Here is a 15,310-nt window from a genome sequence, read left to right as displayed (position 1 = left end):
ATATTTATTTTATAAGAATTATTTATATGATATAAACATATTTTTAAGAAAGTCACACAAAAATATATTTTTAAGATCTAATATAACATTTATGATAACTTATTTAAAAATATATTTTACAATAAGATATTTAAAAAGATAAATTTATTTTTCAATACATTTAATTATAAGCTTTAACTTAATTTTTTATGTAGTTGATCAACTTAATTAACATTTAAAAGATAAATAATTTTATATTCTATATATAGAAAAGATGTAGAAAATAAATAAAATCCAATTTTTTATAAATACCTAAAACTAAATTAAGAAATTAAAATAAATAATTAAAAAAATTAATTATAAATGTAAGATTTTAATGTATTATAATAAATTTAATATAACAATAATACTAATATGAATATTTATTTATAATTTTTTATAGTCACCTTATTAGACCTAAAGGCTTTTTTAATGTCTTATGATTTGATTTGTTTAACTAAATAATTTTATTAAAAAATTTAATCTGACCTTTTTTTTTTTTTAAGATTTGATCTGGCATAAACGTAATATAAACTAGTTCTTAGGCTCTTGTCAAACGGTCAAACTCTAATCTATTTTCACCTATGCATGGATGCCACACTTTTTCTTTTCGATGTAATCGATGCTCATGAGCTGGACCACTATCTCCACTCATGATAATGTGTTCTCCATACTTTGAGTCTTGACGTGATGGCAGCATCTAAAATATATATTTGGATCCAAAAGATAAAGTATTAGCAATTCTTGTCTTTCACGTAGAGGAGACCTAAAGGCCTTGCCTCATTGGGTGGAGATTAGAAAAACACGATTCATCCCATTATTTTTATTCTGACTTCAAAAACAATTAACAATTAAGAATAATTAATAAAAGCATCAATCAATTGATGTATAATTGTAACTTAATTAGAAGTTTTATGCTCAAAGGGTGTATGGTTCTATTGAATATTCAAAATGACAACTTTAGTGTTGATATATAATGATCTTATTAAGTTTAAACTAATTTATCTCAAGTGAATATAATGCATGCTATTTTAAAAAAATAAGAATCTTCTGTGACACGGGTTAATTAACTTAACCTTAGTTTAGTCTGATACTTATTAAGTCTACGGTATTTATTATTTAATATGAGTATATAAATTTCTAACGTTATAATTTTTTATGAAATTCTGACATTATATTAAGTCATTAAATTTTAAAAGCAAGAGTTTAATCCGCATGCATTTTAACTAGATTTTTTTTATAGTATCAATGAATTAGAAATTATTTTAAATATAATTTTAAGATAATTGTTATAGAAGTATGTAAACTTTTTTAACATAATAATATGTTATTAGATAACAATATAAAAAATTATTAATTACACTATCAGTGTGTGAATTATCTATTCAAAAAAAAAATAAAAAATATTGTACGTATGATATTTGTTTTGAAATAAATTTTATGAATATAAATATATTAACATATATATTATGTAAAAGATATAATTAAAGTCAATAAACATTGTTATTTATTATTAGTAATCATAATAATTGTATATTTTAATTTAAAATATTGTGGCATGAGACAAACATGAAATGTAATTGAATCTCAACGTACAAGATAATAAATTTAAAAATTATCATTCTTTTCATCTTAACAACTTTCATTTTTTTGTCGTGTATAATTTCTGTTCGTTATCTATTACATTAATTTGCCTAAAGTTCGTACTCAGTTGGAAAAAAGAAAAACAACATAGTACATCTTAACATTTAATATTTTCTTAAAAAACATACAATATTAATGCATTTTTTTGTTTGTTTGTCTCTGCATTTGTTTTATTTCTGATTCCTTCAATGTTGTCGTCACCTCATTTGTGTTCGTTATGAACCGTCATGTTTTATATCTCTATAAATATAGTGTTTTTGCTTTTTATATTCTTATAAAATATACTAATTTTTGTTTTTAATCCTTTCAAATATAACCATATTTTGTCCTTAGTTTCCGCTCTAATTTTACAGCTCTACAACATAAAATAGATTATGTTTCTAGTCTCTGTGTTACTGCGGGAAGCAAAACAACTGTCATTATATTGCATATTACAGGAAAAAAAAAATTGTAAGAACTAAAAACAGAAACCACTATATAAAAAACATAAAATATATGAAAACCGTAAATCCTGCAAACCAAACGTGTCATAATTAACATTGAACTATACGTAAGTATTAAAAATGGGTGTTGAACACTCTTAGGCCTTAAGTTCATGATTCCCATTATTAATTTATTATATTCTGGTTTGACACTAAATCCGCACTAACTAGGTATATACGAGCATTCAATAGTTGATAAAAAAAAGAAAGAAAAAAATACGAGCATTCAATCTTAATTTGTAAATTGAAATATATAGAAGAAAAGAATCACTGCATCAGTTGTAAAACCTAGGAATGCTCTCAAATTTCACAGTTAATAAAAGAATTTAAACAAAATGGTTTTTTTTTTATCTGTGCCAAAAAGGAAAAAAAATGTGGTAATTAATTTAACACCCCAAATTACAAAACAAAATCAACCGAACAGAGAGATATACAAATTTGTCTCTATCTTAATTCTTCCAATTCCAAACCTAAAAATCCTTTCGGCTCTTTCATTTAACTTCTCTTTTTCCATGCTTTCATGTGTTTGAGATGGATCATAATTAATTAAAATTGAGAAGCAACATATTTCTTTTGGTTAATTTATTATAAAAAATTTGAGTAGAAATTAGTTTGTGCGTGTTTTAGTGTTATATTCTATTTTAAAAGCTTTTTTTTTTTTACCAATCTAAAAATTCACAGAATCCAGAAATGATATTAATCAAGACAGTAATCTACATCCACAGTTCTACACAATATTCCAGAAATGAAACCTGCAAACAAATCAAACCCTATTATCATGGAGGATGTGACTTTTTCTGATGTCTTTTTTCAAGTTGTCTCTTTCTGCGTAACAGTTATATTAATATTTATGATTATAATTAAATTTTAAAAATCATAAAAACGATATCGTTTCAAAGATGCAACAAGCAACACAGCTGATAAAGGAAAGATACAGTAGAGAAGTCAAACTCCACCAGGAACAGGTCGAATCTAGCGCAGAAGGATTAGTCTCCCACAACATAGAGAATCAAAGGTCAAATTCCCCATGGGAGAAGTGTTGATATTTAGTGTTCAATCATACCCCAAACAAAGATTATCTCCCAAGAAACACACTTGAAGGAAGAAAAAAAAAAACCCTATACATGATCGAATTTTACGCACGACGTACCGTCGTAGACGTGAAAGCAACAAGCACATGAGAGAAGAAAAGAGAACTAGATTGATTTAAGAGCGAGCATGAAGGGGAATGGGGGTGTTGAGGAGGAGAGAGTGCGCTTGAGAAAGCTGGTCGACGAGCGAAACGATGCGAGCGTGGTACTCACGCGCCTGCTGCAGCGCCTCGGCTTCGAGGTCGCCGAGCTGGGCGCAGAGGCGCTCCTCCGCTTCCTCCGCCACGGTGAGGCGGTCCAGTGCGGCGCGGAGTTGGCGCCTCACGTGCTCCTCCCTCTCCTTGCTCTGGCTCAGCTCCTCCTCCAACTCCTCGTTCCGCTTCTTAAGCTGCAACTCCAACGACGACGTCGTTTCACACTCCCTCGTATTCGTCTTCTTCTTCTTATCACCGATTCCCATGATCATCGTGGGTGGTGCAATAAGAAGTAACACTTACTTTGGGTTTGTTGGATTTGGTTGATGGAGTTGTATAAATATATATACAAGGCAAATATGACTTTTGTATATTGATAACTAATTAAAAGAAAAAAAAATGTTTTTATTATAATAGTGTAAAATTATATTGTTTATAATTTTTTAAATAATTTTATAATAAATATTTTAATTTTCTAAATACATTAATTGAAAAGACTTATTTTATGATTGGAATGGTTCAAATAAGTATGTCCAGGTTCAATGAACCTGCCTTGTGCATTTCTTTAGCTCACTACTTTCTGTTACAAGCTACATATTCCTTATGTTGGTCAAAATACTGATTAAGAATCCTTTTGTTAAATTAAGTAGGTTTTTTTTTGGCAAAAATGAATTTATTGTAATACATGAATTTTAGAGTTTAATGGTGATATATAATCTAATTAAAAAATTAAATTTATTAATATAATATATATATATATATATGTGGTATTTAAATATGACATTTATTTTAATTAGAAGGAATTTTGATCTTTTAGCCGGTTTATAAAGAGATAATATATATAAATGATTGTGGAGAAAAGGAGTAACGTGAGGGAACTCCTCACCTCTTGAAAAAGTCATTGACTCAACTTCAGCTATACACACTGATATTCGGTAACTAACGGCACTCTGTTCATTAACTACATACTTTATTCTATCCAACACTACAAAAAATATCATTATTCCTAAATGTATGTAAAATACACCTATTAAACAACATTCAATAAGTATAAAATATTAATGTGTTTTATCTAAAATACCCTTATAAAATATAGTATAAGATAAAAATGTAGTCTTATTGTTTGTTGAAGTAATTTTTGTAACAGGTTGCTAGTAGAGTATTTCTTATAAAGATCAAAATATAGTTACTAATTTCTGACTCAAATATAACTAAAAAAATAATTTTGTAGGATGAATTTAAATATAAACAAATATAATTAATTTTATTTTATTAAATTATATGATATTACTCCTAAAATGCTTTTCATTGAATTGTGATTCTATTGTCAATAATTCTCTTTTATTTATTATATCAAGTATCAACGAATGACCTTTTAGGAATATCATTATTATTTTTTTCATTGAAATCTATAAAATTAAATGATGTTAAATATTTTATTTGGTGTAAATTAGTTATTTTTGGTATATGAGTCTAGAGGAAGTACCTTTCTCCTTTTATATAATTAGGATCAACCACCAATTTAGGGGGCAAAGCAGGGGCCTTGTGACCCCCCTCCCCCCTCCCTCAAGACTCACTCTTTGTGTATATCCATGAGAAAAATGAGAAATTAAAAACATATGCTAATAGAAAAAAATGAATAACAAAAATAGGGTATTGTGTTTATATTTGTTTAATCCTAATTCCAGTTTTACACATAAAATTAATAATAAATATTTTTACAAAACTCATTAGTTATTAAAAAATAAATATTTAAATTATTGTGATTAAAAATGTTTGGTCCTTTGATACATTCCTGAATTCATCCCTCTTTCAAATTTACTTGTCCCTTATAAAACTCCTTTTAAATTGTCGTTTGATTCTTTTTTTTACTAGAATATCCTGGTTATTTTACATTTTTGTAGTTAATAAAAAGTAAATGATATAAATTAATAAGATAAGTTTATTTTCTATCTTATGATGATTGAAAAAGATCACTATAGTGCACATTAAATAATTAGATGGATAATAATTAAGTGGAAAGAGTGAAATGATAAGTTGCAAACCTTAGGGCTAATTTTTGAAAAATGATACTTCTTTCGGTCTTGATTATAAACAAAAAATAATAATTTTTCACATTTATTAAGAAAATTGGTTAATTTCATCAAATTGTGTTAATCTCAATTAAAAAATATTTTTTTTTAAATTATCCTTCATTAGAATTTGATATGAAGTATAAATAAAGTTTTTAGTCCTATTAAATGAAAGGTATTTTAAAGATAGTTTTTTAAAAGCAAAATATAATTGTATTAATGCAACTTAGTTTTGCACAAGTGTCTAACCAAGTAAGGTAAAGCTACTTAAGATTTACTTATATTTAGATAAAATAAAAAAGGAGATTTTTGTTGCTTTTATTTGAGATTGGAGGGAGTACAAATTTGTTGTCATTAACTAAATTAACTAACTTTTTTAACCAATATGAACAAGTTAAAAGAGTCATTTAAAAAAGAGTTGAAAGAGTGTTTTATACAAGGAGAAATATAACATTTTAAAGGGTCTTACTAACAAGTGTCGTCCTCTTTAATAGAAAGCTGATTAAGGAATCAATAAAAATAAAAATTTTATTTAGATTATCAAAAAGTGTATTCTTAATTGTTCCATTAAAAAAATTTTATTTTAAATTCTTTAAGCAATGTATTAAGTTATAAAGGCAAATATCACAATAAAAAAAGATGAATTGTGATTTTAAAATTTTTAAAACCTTTTTCCTGAAAAACAACGTTATCGTCTTATGTATATTTTAACAAAGCATATAAGAGATTTTCATAACCAAATTCAAATGATAGACACAAATTTTATAAAACATAATATGTTTTCAAAATAAAATCAAAATTCAAACCTTAGGCTAGTTAATAGATAAGGAGAACAAAAAAATAAACAAGCATAGAGTTTATACTAGTTCATCTCAATCATGGAGATTACGTCCAATTCTTGATAATTAAACCACCAATTTTCACTAACTTTAACATGTTACAAGTATTAGTTGATGTTACTTCAGGTTCTACACCAAGCTTGGTACAACATAATATTCTTTGTCCTATCAAGTCACTACAGACTCTATATAAATCAAAGATTTGTTGTATGTTTGCACAATGATTAACTTTTAATCGTTTTACAAACAGATATACAATCTCAACACTTAGTTTTTTCTCTCTAGGTGTTGAGAGCTTTTTTGAATTATACAATAATTTACATAGAACTTTTTGCATACAAAAATTAAGTAATACCACGTATATAATTTCATAACCCATGTCTTCAAAGCTTTTGATATTTATAGACCTTTATCTCTAAGTACCTGATGTCTCTAAATGGATAGTTTCCATCATTTGAGCTTGCATCTGATGGTTGTGGTTGTTGCATTGAATGCATGTACTTTTTCATGCTGAAAAATTACTCTTGTTTGCTTTCATGTAGAACATTTCAGCAGAAAATCACTTCTTTAGAATTAGAGCATGTCTGTCAAAACAGAACATGTCTTTTGATGGTATTTGACAACTTTTAAATCTTAAGTTTTATTTATTTTTCATAGGATTTGATAGATCCTGGAAAAATGTTTGCGCAAAATATTAAATGAAGTCTTAAATGTTATCTTTTAATGTTGCATTCGATCATGACATATATATGCTATCGTTCGAAAATATGGATACACAATGCATAAGTCACAATCCAATATCGCATAAAACACAAATGTGTTTTGAGTTAAAGCATGCGTATTAATTAACATTTTTACTATTTTAATTAGGGGTATATATATGAGAAAAAGTATGAAATATAAAATTTTTAATGCACCAATAATTTTAAAATCAAAAGGGCTAATAACAATAATTATAGAACAAATGAAATAATCATTAAGCATGTACCTATTTTTCAATTTTTTAGGAAGCATGTCATTATTTAGAAATATTCCGTTTGATGTTTAAAGTTTTAAAACAATAATTAAAAAATAAGCTTGATTTTTTTCCCGTACATTCTAGTGTTTTTTTTTCATTTTCATCCTCATCCTTGTAATTTTTTTTCTCATTTAGTTCTTGTAAATTATATTTTTTCGTCCTTAGAGGACTTTAGATAATATTTTTTCATTATTTAAAACACTTTTTTACTATTAAAAATACTATTTAAAGTGTTTTAAGGGGAAAAAACAAAACAAACAAATTTTACAAGAATGAAAATGATTTTTTTTGCAAGAACAAAAAAAAAAGTTAAATTACACAGATGAAAAAATATTTAAACCAAAAAAATATAATTAATATTTTAGTTTCATAAAAATTATTATGCAATTTTATATATCCTTAATCTTTCACATTAATTACATTATCTCTCATGTATATATTTTTTCATTCTATAATAAATGGTTAAAAATATAATAATAAAATATAATTAATGTTTCATTGGTATTCTAAAACTACAGCTAAAATGGGATTTTTTTTTTTTTTACATAAATATCAAACAAAATGAGACTAGGAAGAGCATGTATCTAATGAAAATAATGTTATATGAATATTACAAATCTACCCTAATAACAAACTAATAAGATACGTACTATGATTTTTTAGCATACACACAAGCAAACATAAAAATCACATCACATCACATCATGGACTTGAAATTATTTCAGACTAAACATATAGATGTTAACCAGGATTTTTAGATTATTGGTGTAAAATATTTATTTCGTACAAAAAGATTATTAACAGTTTAATGTTATACTTTCTAATAAAAATATTTTTATTATAAGTTCCTTGATCTTTATATCCCAACGTTTCGTGTGGCTAATGGCTAAATGATACTTTCGGCATATGCAGTTAATTAATTAGCACGAGTATTTTATTTTTACAAGGACACATATATGTCGTGTGGCTAATGGCTAGTTATTTTCACTTTGATTAAATTAAATTTTTGAGTCAAAAGAAGAAGCCAAGTTATGGATGGCTTCTGACATGTAAATCTAAAACGCAATGGAGAAGCCACCACGCCATAAAAGAATCAATTAGTAACAATGTGGTATAACACCCAAAGACATTAAATACTTTATTCGTAATTGCGTCAATGACTATTAATTTTAATTAATTTGCAAATTGTTAGTGCGTAATATTTGAATCAAAAGTGTAAATCTAATACAGCATTATGCTTGGATGGTAGTGATAGATGATCTGATTTAATGCCGTCCTAGGGCCACATTGACCAAAGTGAGGTAAAATTATAAATTAATTGTTAAAAAACAATTTGAAAGTGATATGGCCATGAAAAGATTTTCAAAGCTGCGTATATTTTTTTTATTAAAAAACACGTGGGATTCACTCATAAAAAATATTTTAGTTATATAAACATATTAATTATACATCATCTTAGTTATATAAAAAGATATTAGTCATAAAATATACTGACTGTAAAATATGTTTTTGATATACAATTATGGAAAGTTTTTCTATATTCGTTCCTATGTTTATTAAGTACACTCCGCTTTTATTCTTCTAATTTTTATCGTATATATCCTTTATACCCATAATGTACATATAGCAATTATTTCAGACTGTATTTTTGGAATAATGCTTTGTTTTTAACATCCCGAACAGTTACTTATGAAATATTTTTTTGTGTTCAAAAAAAGACTTTTCAAAATGTTAAAAAATAAAATTGTGTTTCAAAAAATACTTTTCAAAATATTATAGTGCGAAAAGCACTTTTTGGAATGTTAAAAAATATCTGAAAAAATGCAATAATGCTAGGAGCATTAGAAATCTTATATAACCAAAAAAGTTGTACAATAGAGAAATAATTGAAGTGGAGAAACCATATAATTAATATTGGTCCTTCAATTTTGATGACTCTAAGAAATAAGGATGAAATATGAGTAAATGATCAAAAAGTAGATTGAAGGGTATCTTGAAAATGTTTGATTACAATATATTGGGTTAAATTAAAAATTTAAATCTATAAATTTTTAAAATTCAGTCCTGCAAAAAAAAAAAAAAGACGTTAATGAATCAGTTATGGCACTCCTTTGCAACATATCAGATAAATTTAGAATCTAGCAATAAATTGTCACATATATAAAATGAGAGATATTAATGTTGTTGTATGGGTAACAAAAATAAAACAAGGAAGAAAAGTAACTTGAAGTGTAAACATACTAGGTTGGAATTTGGAGGAAGAAAAATTCTAATGCTAGAGCAAGTCAAGCAAGAGACGAATAAAGAAAAACTAGAACAAGAGATCGAAATGGGGGTGAAGGGAGTAAAAGAGAGGGGTGTTGTTGTTATGAAAATCCAATGAGAATTAAAAAACCGATCAAAAAAATAAAAAATCAAAAAACTGAAAATTGAACGGATAAAAAAATTGAAAAAATGAAATTTTTTATTGGATTGCACCAGATTTTGGATTTAATTTTCAAAACCAATATTATCGAATCCAAACAGAATTTTACACATACATATTTGTATTCATAATTTGATAACATCACTCATGTTTATATTTTTATTTCTTCTATATTTATAAAATTATTACATAACTTACCACTATATAATGACATATAAATAAAATATTTGATATTTTAAATTATTTTTTATTATATTTATCATATATCTTATTATTTATTTAATATTTTCTCAAAAAAATAAAAGCATGATTAAAATCAATACAATCCAAGCCACTTTATATTGGATCGGATTATATTAAATTTTTTATAAAAACCAAAGTGACTGGATCAGATTTTTTATTCTTCCAATCCAATATGTGAACACCCTTAAGAGAAGATGGTTTAAAATAGGAAAGATTATTTAAGTAATTTTATGTTAAAAAGGTAAGGGGAGTGTACTTAGAAAAAAGGTAGTGAAGATAGCAATAGCCATTACTCAATTACCATCCCATTTAACAAGGGCATCGATTCGAGCCTAGATATGCCTAGTTCAGTCCTGTCTTTAAGCAGAAGATGTTGTTTTGGGCTTAAAAGAGAATCTGGCCCACAAGAAGTTTTACAAACAAAGGTTGATCTTCTTATAACAACTTTAAACCTTCAAGGCTAGTACTTTTGATGACAAGTAAAATTCCAAGACATTATTACATTTGAATATCACCAATCAAGTTGTGTTGTCCTTGCAGATCATTGATGGAAACAAAAATGAAAACTAGAACAACCCTCATTGTTGACCGTTGTTCTTATTCTGGGGTGACTTTCTCATTTGCCAAGGGACTTGATATTGAATGGTGTAAGGTAAAAGATTTAGCATGGTTCTTTACTTCTTTATTTTTATTGGCAACGAAAAAAAAAAGTAGTTTAGTTTACATAATTTCTTATACACTCTCGAAGAGCATTAGTAAAATGCAATTTCTTTTTTTTGCCGGCACCAGATGTTGTAGTATACCTTGACGTATCTCCTGAGGTATGCTACACTTCTTGCTCTGTGGCTTAAAACCGTTTTTGGCTTATTTATATTTATATTCCTACAAATTCAATCAGAGTGCTTTGTTGTCATTTTGGTTCCTATTATTTAGCTCCATGCAAGGTTTAATTAACCACATGCTAAACCTTTCCACTGGCTTGATGCAGGTTGTTGATGCTTGCCTACTAGGACTGCTAAAAAAACTTAGTCTTAAAAAAATAACTATAACTAACTAGTTCTATAAAAGTAGTTATAATATAACTAATTTTATAGTTATAATTATTTTAAATAACTTATTTTTATTTAAAAAACAGTTACAATTATAAAACCATGATTAATTTTATAAAAATGTTTATTTCAAATAACTTACTTTTATTCATTCATAATCAGTTATGTAACTGATTATAGATATAACTTGTTATAAAACTAATTTATTCATAATCAATTATATATTCATGTTTGAAAAGAATAACTAATTATATCAAATTATAACTAGTTATATAAGATTAATTATAGTTAAAATACTTATAATTTAATTATTTATTAGTTGTGATTATAATTATTATATAATACCAGACTATGCGTACCCCTATTGCCAACCCATTGAAGATGCGGGGAAACAGATGCAAGAGATTGTACTTGATTGTCACAGAATGCCGGAAGGGAAGCCCCTTTTAGAAAATCAAACCCCTTTTAAATAAGAGATAATGAAAATCTTTTGCCTTAATTTTTCAGAATGTTGGGAAGCAAAACACCAAAACAAGTTAAATGAACTTTTAGAAAAGCTTCAATCCCAACCTATTTAGTGCATGATTGATTTCCAGTTGAAAATGCTATGATGCAGGTTCAAATGTGAATCAATCGAATAAAAACAAAAACAATAATTCTGATATGGTGGCAAAACTACTTTTGCCTTTAAAGAGTAATTTTGCAACACAAATCCAAACATGCTCTTAATAGGCTCTAATCAACCCGCAAATACTCAAACTTTTAGCAAAGTTCTAATTAAGGCTAGTTTTAGTCTGATGGAATGGCACAATAGGAATAGGAATTGGAGGGTTTGGTTGATGGTAGTGGTGACTCAGGCAAAGCAACAACTGAAAGGAAGTAGTGATTGATCAAGCTGGTTGCATTTAAATACCAAAACATACCATCAGCCGCATTTAAATACCAAAACATACAAATAGAAAATACTAGCAAAGTCTATCAATATCCAACTAAAACTAGATAAAAAAAAATAGTAATCAGTTTCAAAAATCAAAATTCAACTAGGGCTAGACTTACCTACCATGTTTAATTCAAGCAACAAACATAACTGGTATATAAAACAACAAATCAAAATCCAATTCCATTGTATCAGAGTTCAGACAACAATAAACAGAAGTAATTTGCCTAATATTAAGACAAAATCCTGCATATGATATCCAAGGCAAGTCTTTCCCCATGCTCACTGACTAGGGGACCTACCCCGGGCTGGTTCCCTTCCATCTCGGTTCGGACTTGGACTCCTGCTCTGACCTGGGCCCTTTGCTGGACTCTGACTACGACTCCTTGAGCCCCCATTATAAGGAGGAGATCGTGAGTATGACCTCTCTCTACTATGCTGTGAAAATGATCTTTCTCGACTGTACCTTCTATCCTCAGGGGAGACAGATCTACACAGCAGGCAATGCATCAAGTAAGTGCAAAACTAAATTTACATATACTGGTCTTTACCACCCATTGCATCAAAGGCCTTATCAACAAAATGGTAATCAAATTTCAACCACATATTTTTGACAGAGATAATCATATCCATAACCATAGTCCATGGCACAAACTCAAACAAATACCACACAATAGAGTGCACTGGCCTATATTACAACTATTTAACAACACCAGCTCTTTTGTGTGTTAATATAAGAACCATATCAAAAGAAATGGCATGGTTTAATACAATTACATGCAATAAAAATAGTGATTGGTTATTACAGGCCACACACCTTGAATACTCCCTTCGTTTGGCAGGAGGAGAATAATAATCACGACTGCGAGAACGAGATCTATGGCGTGGTGGTGGAGATCGAGAGTAGCGGGGTGACCGAGAGTAACGAGGAGGAGACCTCCTTCGATCATTAAAGCGACCCCTATGAAGAGACATAAAAAATAGACAATCAGAATGTCACCTGACCTCTTAGCTGCAATGCGATTATTTTATTTTTTTCAAAAACCCTTTGAGGAAAATGGTAAAAATGCCAAACATTAGGAAACAAACGGACAGTAGCACCAACAATATCTGCAATACTTCCCAAAGAACAAAATTCCTGGTGGAAATTTCATTCACATATGGACCTTTAGAGTTTAAAGTCATTTTGGACAAATTAGAACACCCTAATGAAATGTTAACAGAAATAAAATCATTTAAGATAAAGATCTATACACTGACAGAACCTAATCAGTGTTCGGGTTAAATATGATTATGAGCAAATAGATCAGAAGACAGAAGTGAAAGCAAAGTAATTTAGTCAAATTCAAATACACAAGTAGCAAGAAAAGTAGATAGAGAGGGAGATCCTGCTACCTTCTCTCTCGTGTCCTCATCTCAGTTGGCTTCTTTCTATTCTCCTCAGCAAAGACAACAGTGAGCTCCCGACCAAGAAGAACTTGACCATCCATATGATATTTAGCATCAGCAGCATCCGCAGGATCCACATATTGGACAAAACCAAAGCCACGGGGTTCTCTGTGAAGAGAAGGAAAATGCAAAAGCAGAATGAGAATAGGGAGTGGTAGGGTTAATTAGAGAGGAAATTGGTAATGAGAAGCGTGTGCAGTTTACATGCCCCAATTATGTGGATAATAAAGCAAGCAAGCACTAGGCTGCTGACCTTTGTGTCAGTTTAAAGATGAGTGGAAAATCTTCAAGACTTGGGACATCTTCATAATGTAATGAAAGTGAAATAGCTTGAATTCTTCACTACCAATAACATCTTCTACTTACTTGATTGATTGATGTCTTCAAAACTCTAAATCACTGCTAAACCTAAGAAATTGGCTATTATAATAGTAGCAGTCTCAACAAAAAGGCAGACCCTAATTGAATCCAAACTCTGTATTGTTTAAAAAGATGATATAGGATGCATGGTACATGGAGGAGTGAAAAGGAAAGAAGGGAAGGGAAAGGGAGAGCGGTGACTCACCCAGTGTAGTAATCCTTAGGAAGGTAAATGTCCTTGAGAGGACCAAATTGACCAAAAGGTCGGCGTAGATCCTCAGGCCTGCAAAATTGCTCATTCACTCATTGGAATGATATATACAGATAAGGTAAAAGTTAAAGAAAGGGAGGCGCATCCGTGCGTACCTACAGTCATGACGAAGGTTACGGACAAGAAGGCTGGTAGGGAGATCTTGTTGTCTGGGACGGGGAGGATAGCGGCCCCTGGGGCTGGGACTCCTCCCTCCTCCTCCTCTTCTGCTGTGGCGTGGAGGAGGCGATGGACTATAGCTCCTTCCTCTCATCTCTCTTCTCACCTGCACCAACAAAAAAACCATAACCAGCATGAGAACATACGAAATTGCTATCACATATAACCTGCCCATATTCTCGTTATCACTAATAGGAAATCGTTGCAGAAGAGTTCCTTCTTTGAAATCTAACTCCCCCACCTCTCAATAACAACAAACCCTCTGGAGAAATAAGGTTGGCCCAGTGGTTGGAGAAGGGTGAAGGAAGCGGTCGTGACTCGAATCCCCCAACTAACCTTTCTAACAAAAATAACAAACTAACATTTGCCCGATAAAAAAAAAAAAAAACTACGAACCCTCTTCTCTTCTGCCTGTAACTACAATCAATAGCAGTAACAATCACAGAACAAAACCATCTCTATCTCTCTCTCTCACAAAATTCAAGCCAAAAACTAACTAGGGAGTTGATGCCAATAAAATACAAGAATTATCTTACAAAATTAAGATTCAAGCATGCATTTTTTTTTTTTGTTACAACAAATTTCGCAATCCTAAAAAAACAGACATTGAGAACAGAATCAAAAAGCACGCACCTGTTGAGAGTGTGAGCAACTGAACGTCGACGATGATGTGAACGGCGGAGGACACAGTTTTAGGGTTTCGAGCGTTTTAGAGATTTAGTCATTAGAGAGTCCGTCGTTTCGTATAGGATGGCTGTCGTTTCGCATACTACAAAAACCATTTTTTGAGGGCATCGTTAACGAAACAAACAATTGTTTAAGACAGAAGTAGTGGATTTGGGCCAAAAAAATAATTTAGCCCACGATACTTTTTTTTTAACCCCGGTTATCCGGCCAATGACTAAGATGTTGCTATTGGTCCCTACTAAGGTGTGAAATATCCATTGTGTCTCCCATTTGAATTTCTCCACCACTTCCTCTTCCCTCTATCCCTCCCCTCCTTCTTGGCACCCCATTCCTCTTCTCTCTTTCCTAACCCTCTCTTCCTCTCCTTCCCTT

General features: G+C 29.5%; 2 protein-coding genes across 2 annotated transcripts; both read right to left on the bottom strand.

Annotated features, from left to right (window-relative positions):
* Positions 1-3,009: 3,009 nt before the first annotated feature.
* LOC114383683 (protein RESPONSE TO LOW SULFUR 3-like) lies at positions 3,010-3,762 on the bottom strand. The gene has a single exon (XM_028343408.1). The coding sequence runs from the start codon at positions 3,699-3,701 to the stop codon at positions 3,351-3,353; it is 351 nt and encodes a 116-aa protein (XP_028199209.1). The 5' UTR covers positions 3,702-3,762; the 3' UTR covers positions 3,010-3,350.
* An 8,276-nt stretch (positions 3,763-12,038) lies between these two features.
* On the bottom strand, positions 12,039-15,037 carry LOC114385511 (serine/arginine-rich SC35-like splicing factor SCL33). Its single transcript, XM_028345625.1, has 6 exons — positions 14,885-15,037; positions 14,188-14,357; positions 14,027-14,104; positions 13,408-13,569; positions 12,830-12,973; positions 12,039-12,502 (listed from the first exon to the last, which is right to left on the bottom strand). The coding sequence occupies exons 2-6, from the start codon at positions 14,343-14,345 to the stop codon at positions 12,295-12,297; spliced, it is 750 nt and encodes a 249-aa protein (XP_028201426.1). The 5' UTR covers positions 14,346-14,357; positions 14,885-15,037; the 3' UTR covers positions 12,039-12,294.
* Positions 15,038-15,310: the final 273 nt, after the last annotated feature.

Source organism: Glycine soja, chromosome 14 (genome assembly GCF_004193775.1).
Source record: "Glycine soja cultivar W05 chromosome 14, ASM419377v2, whole genome shotgun sequence".
Taxonomy (NCBI): domain Eukaryota; kingdom Viridiplantae; phylum Streptophyta; class Magnoliopsida; order Fabales; family Fabaceae; genus Glycine; species Glycine soja.
Note: the sequence above shows the minus strand (reverse complement) of the source record. Positions and strands in the feature narration are given on the sequence as shown.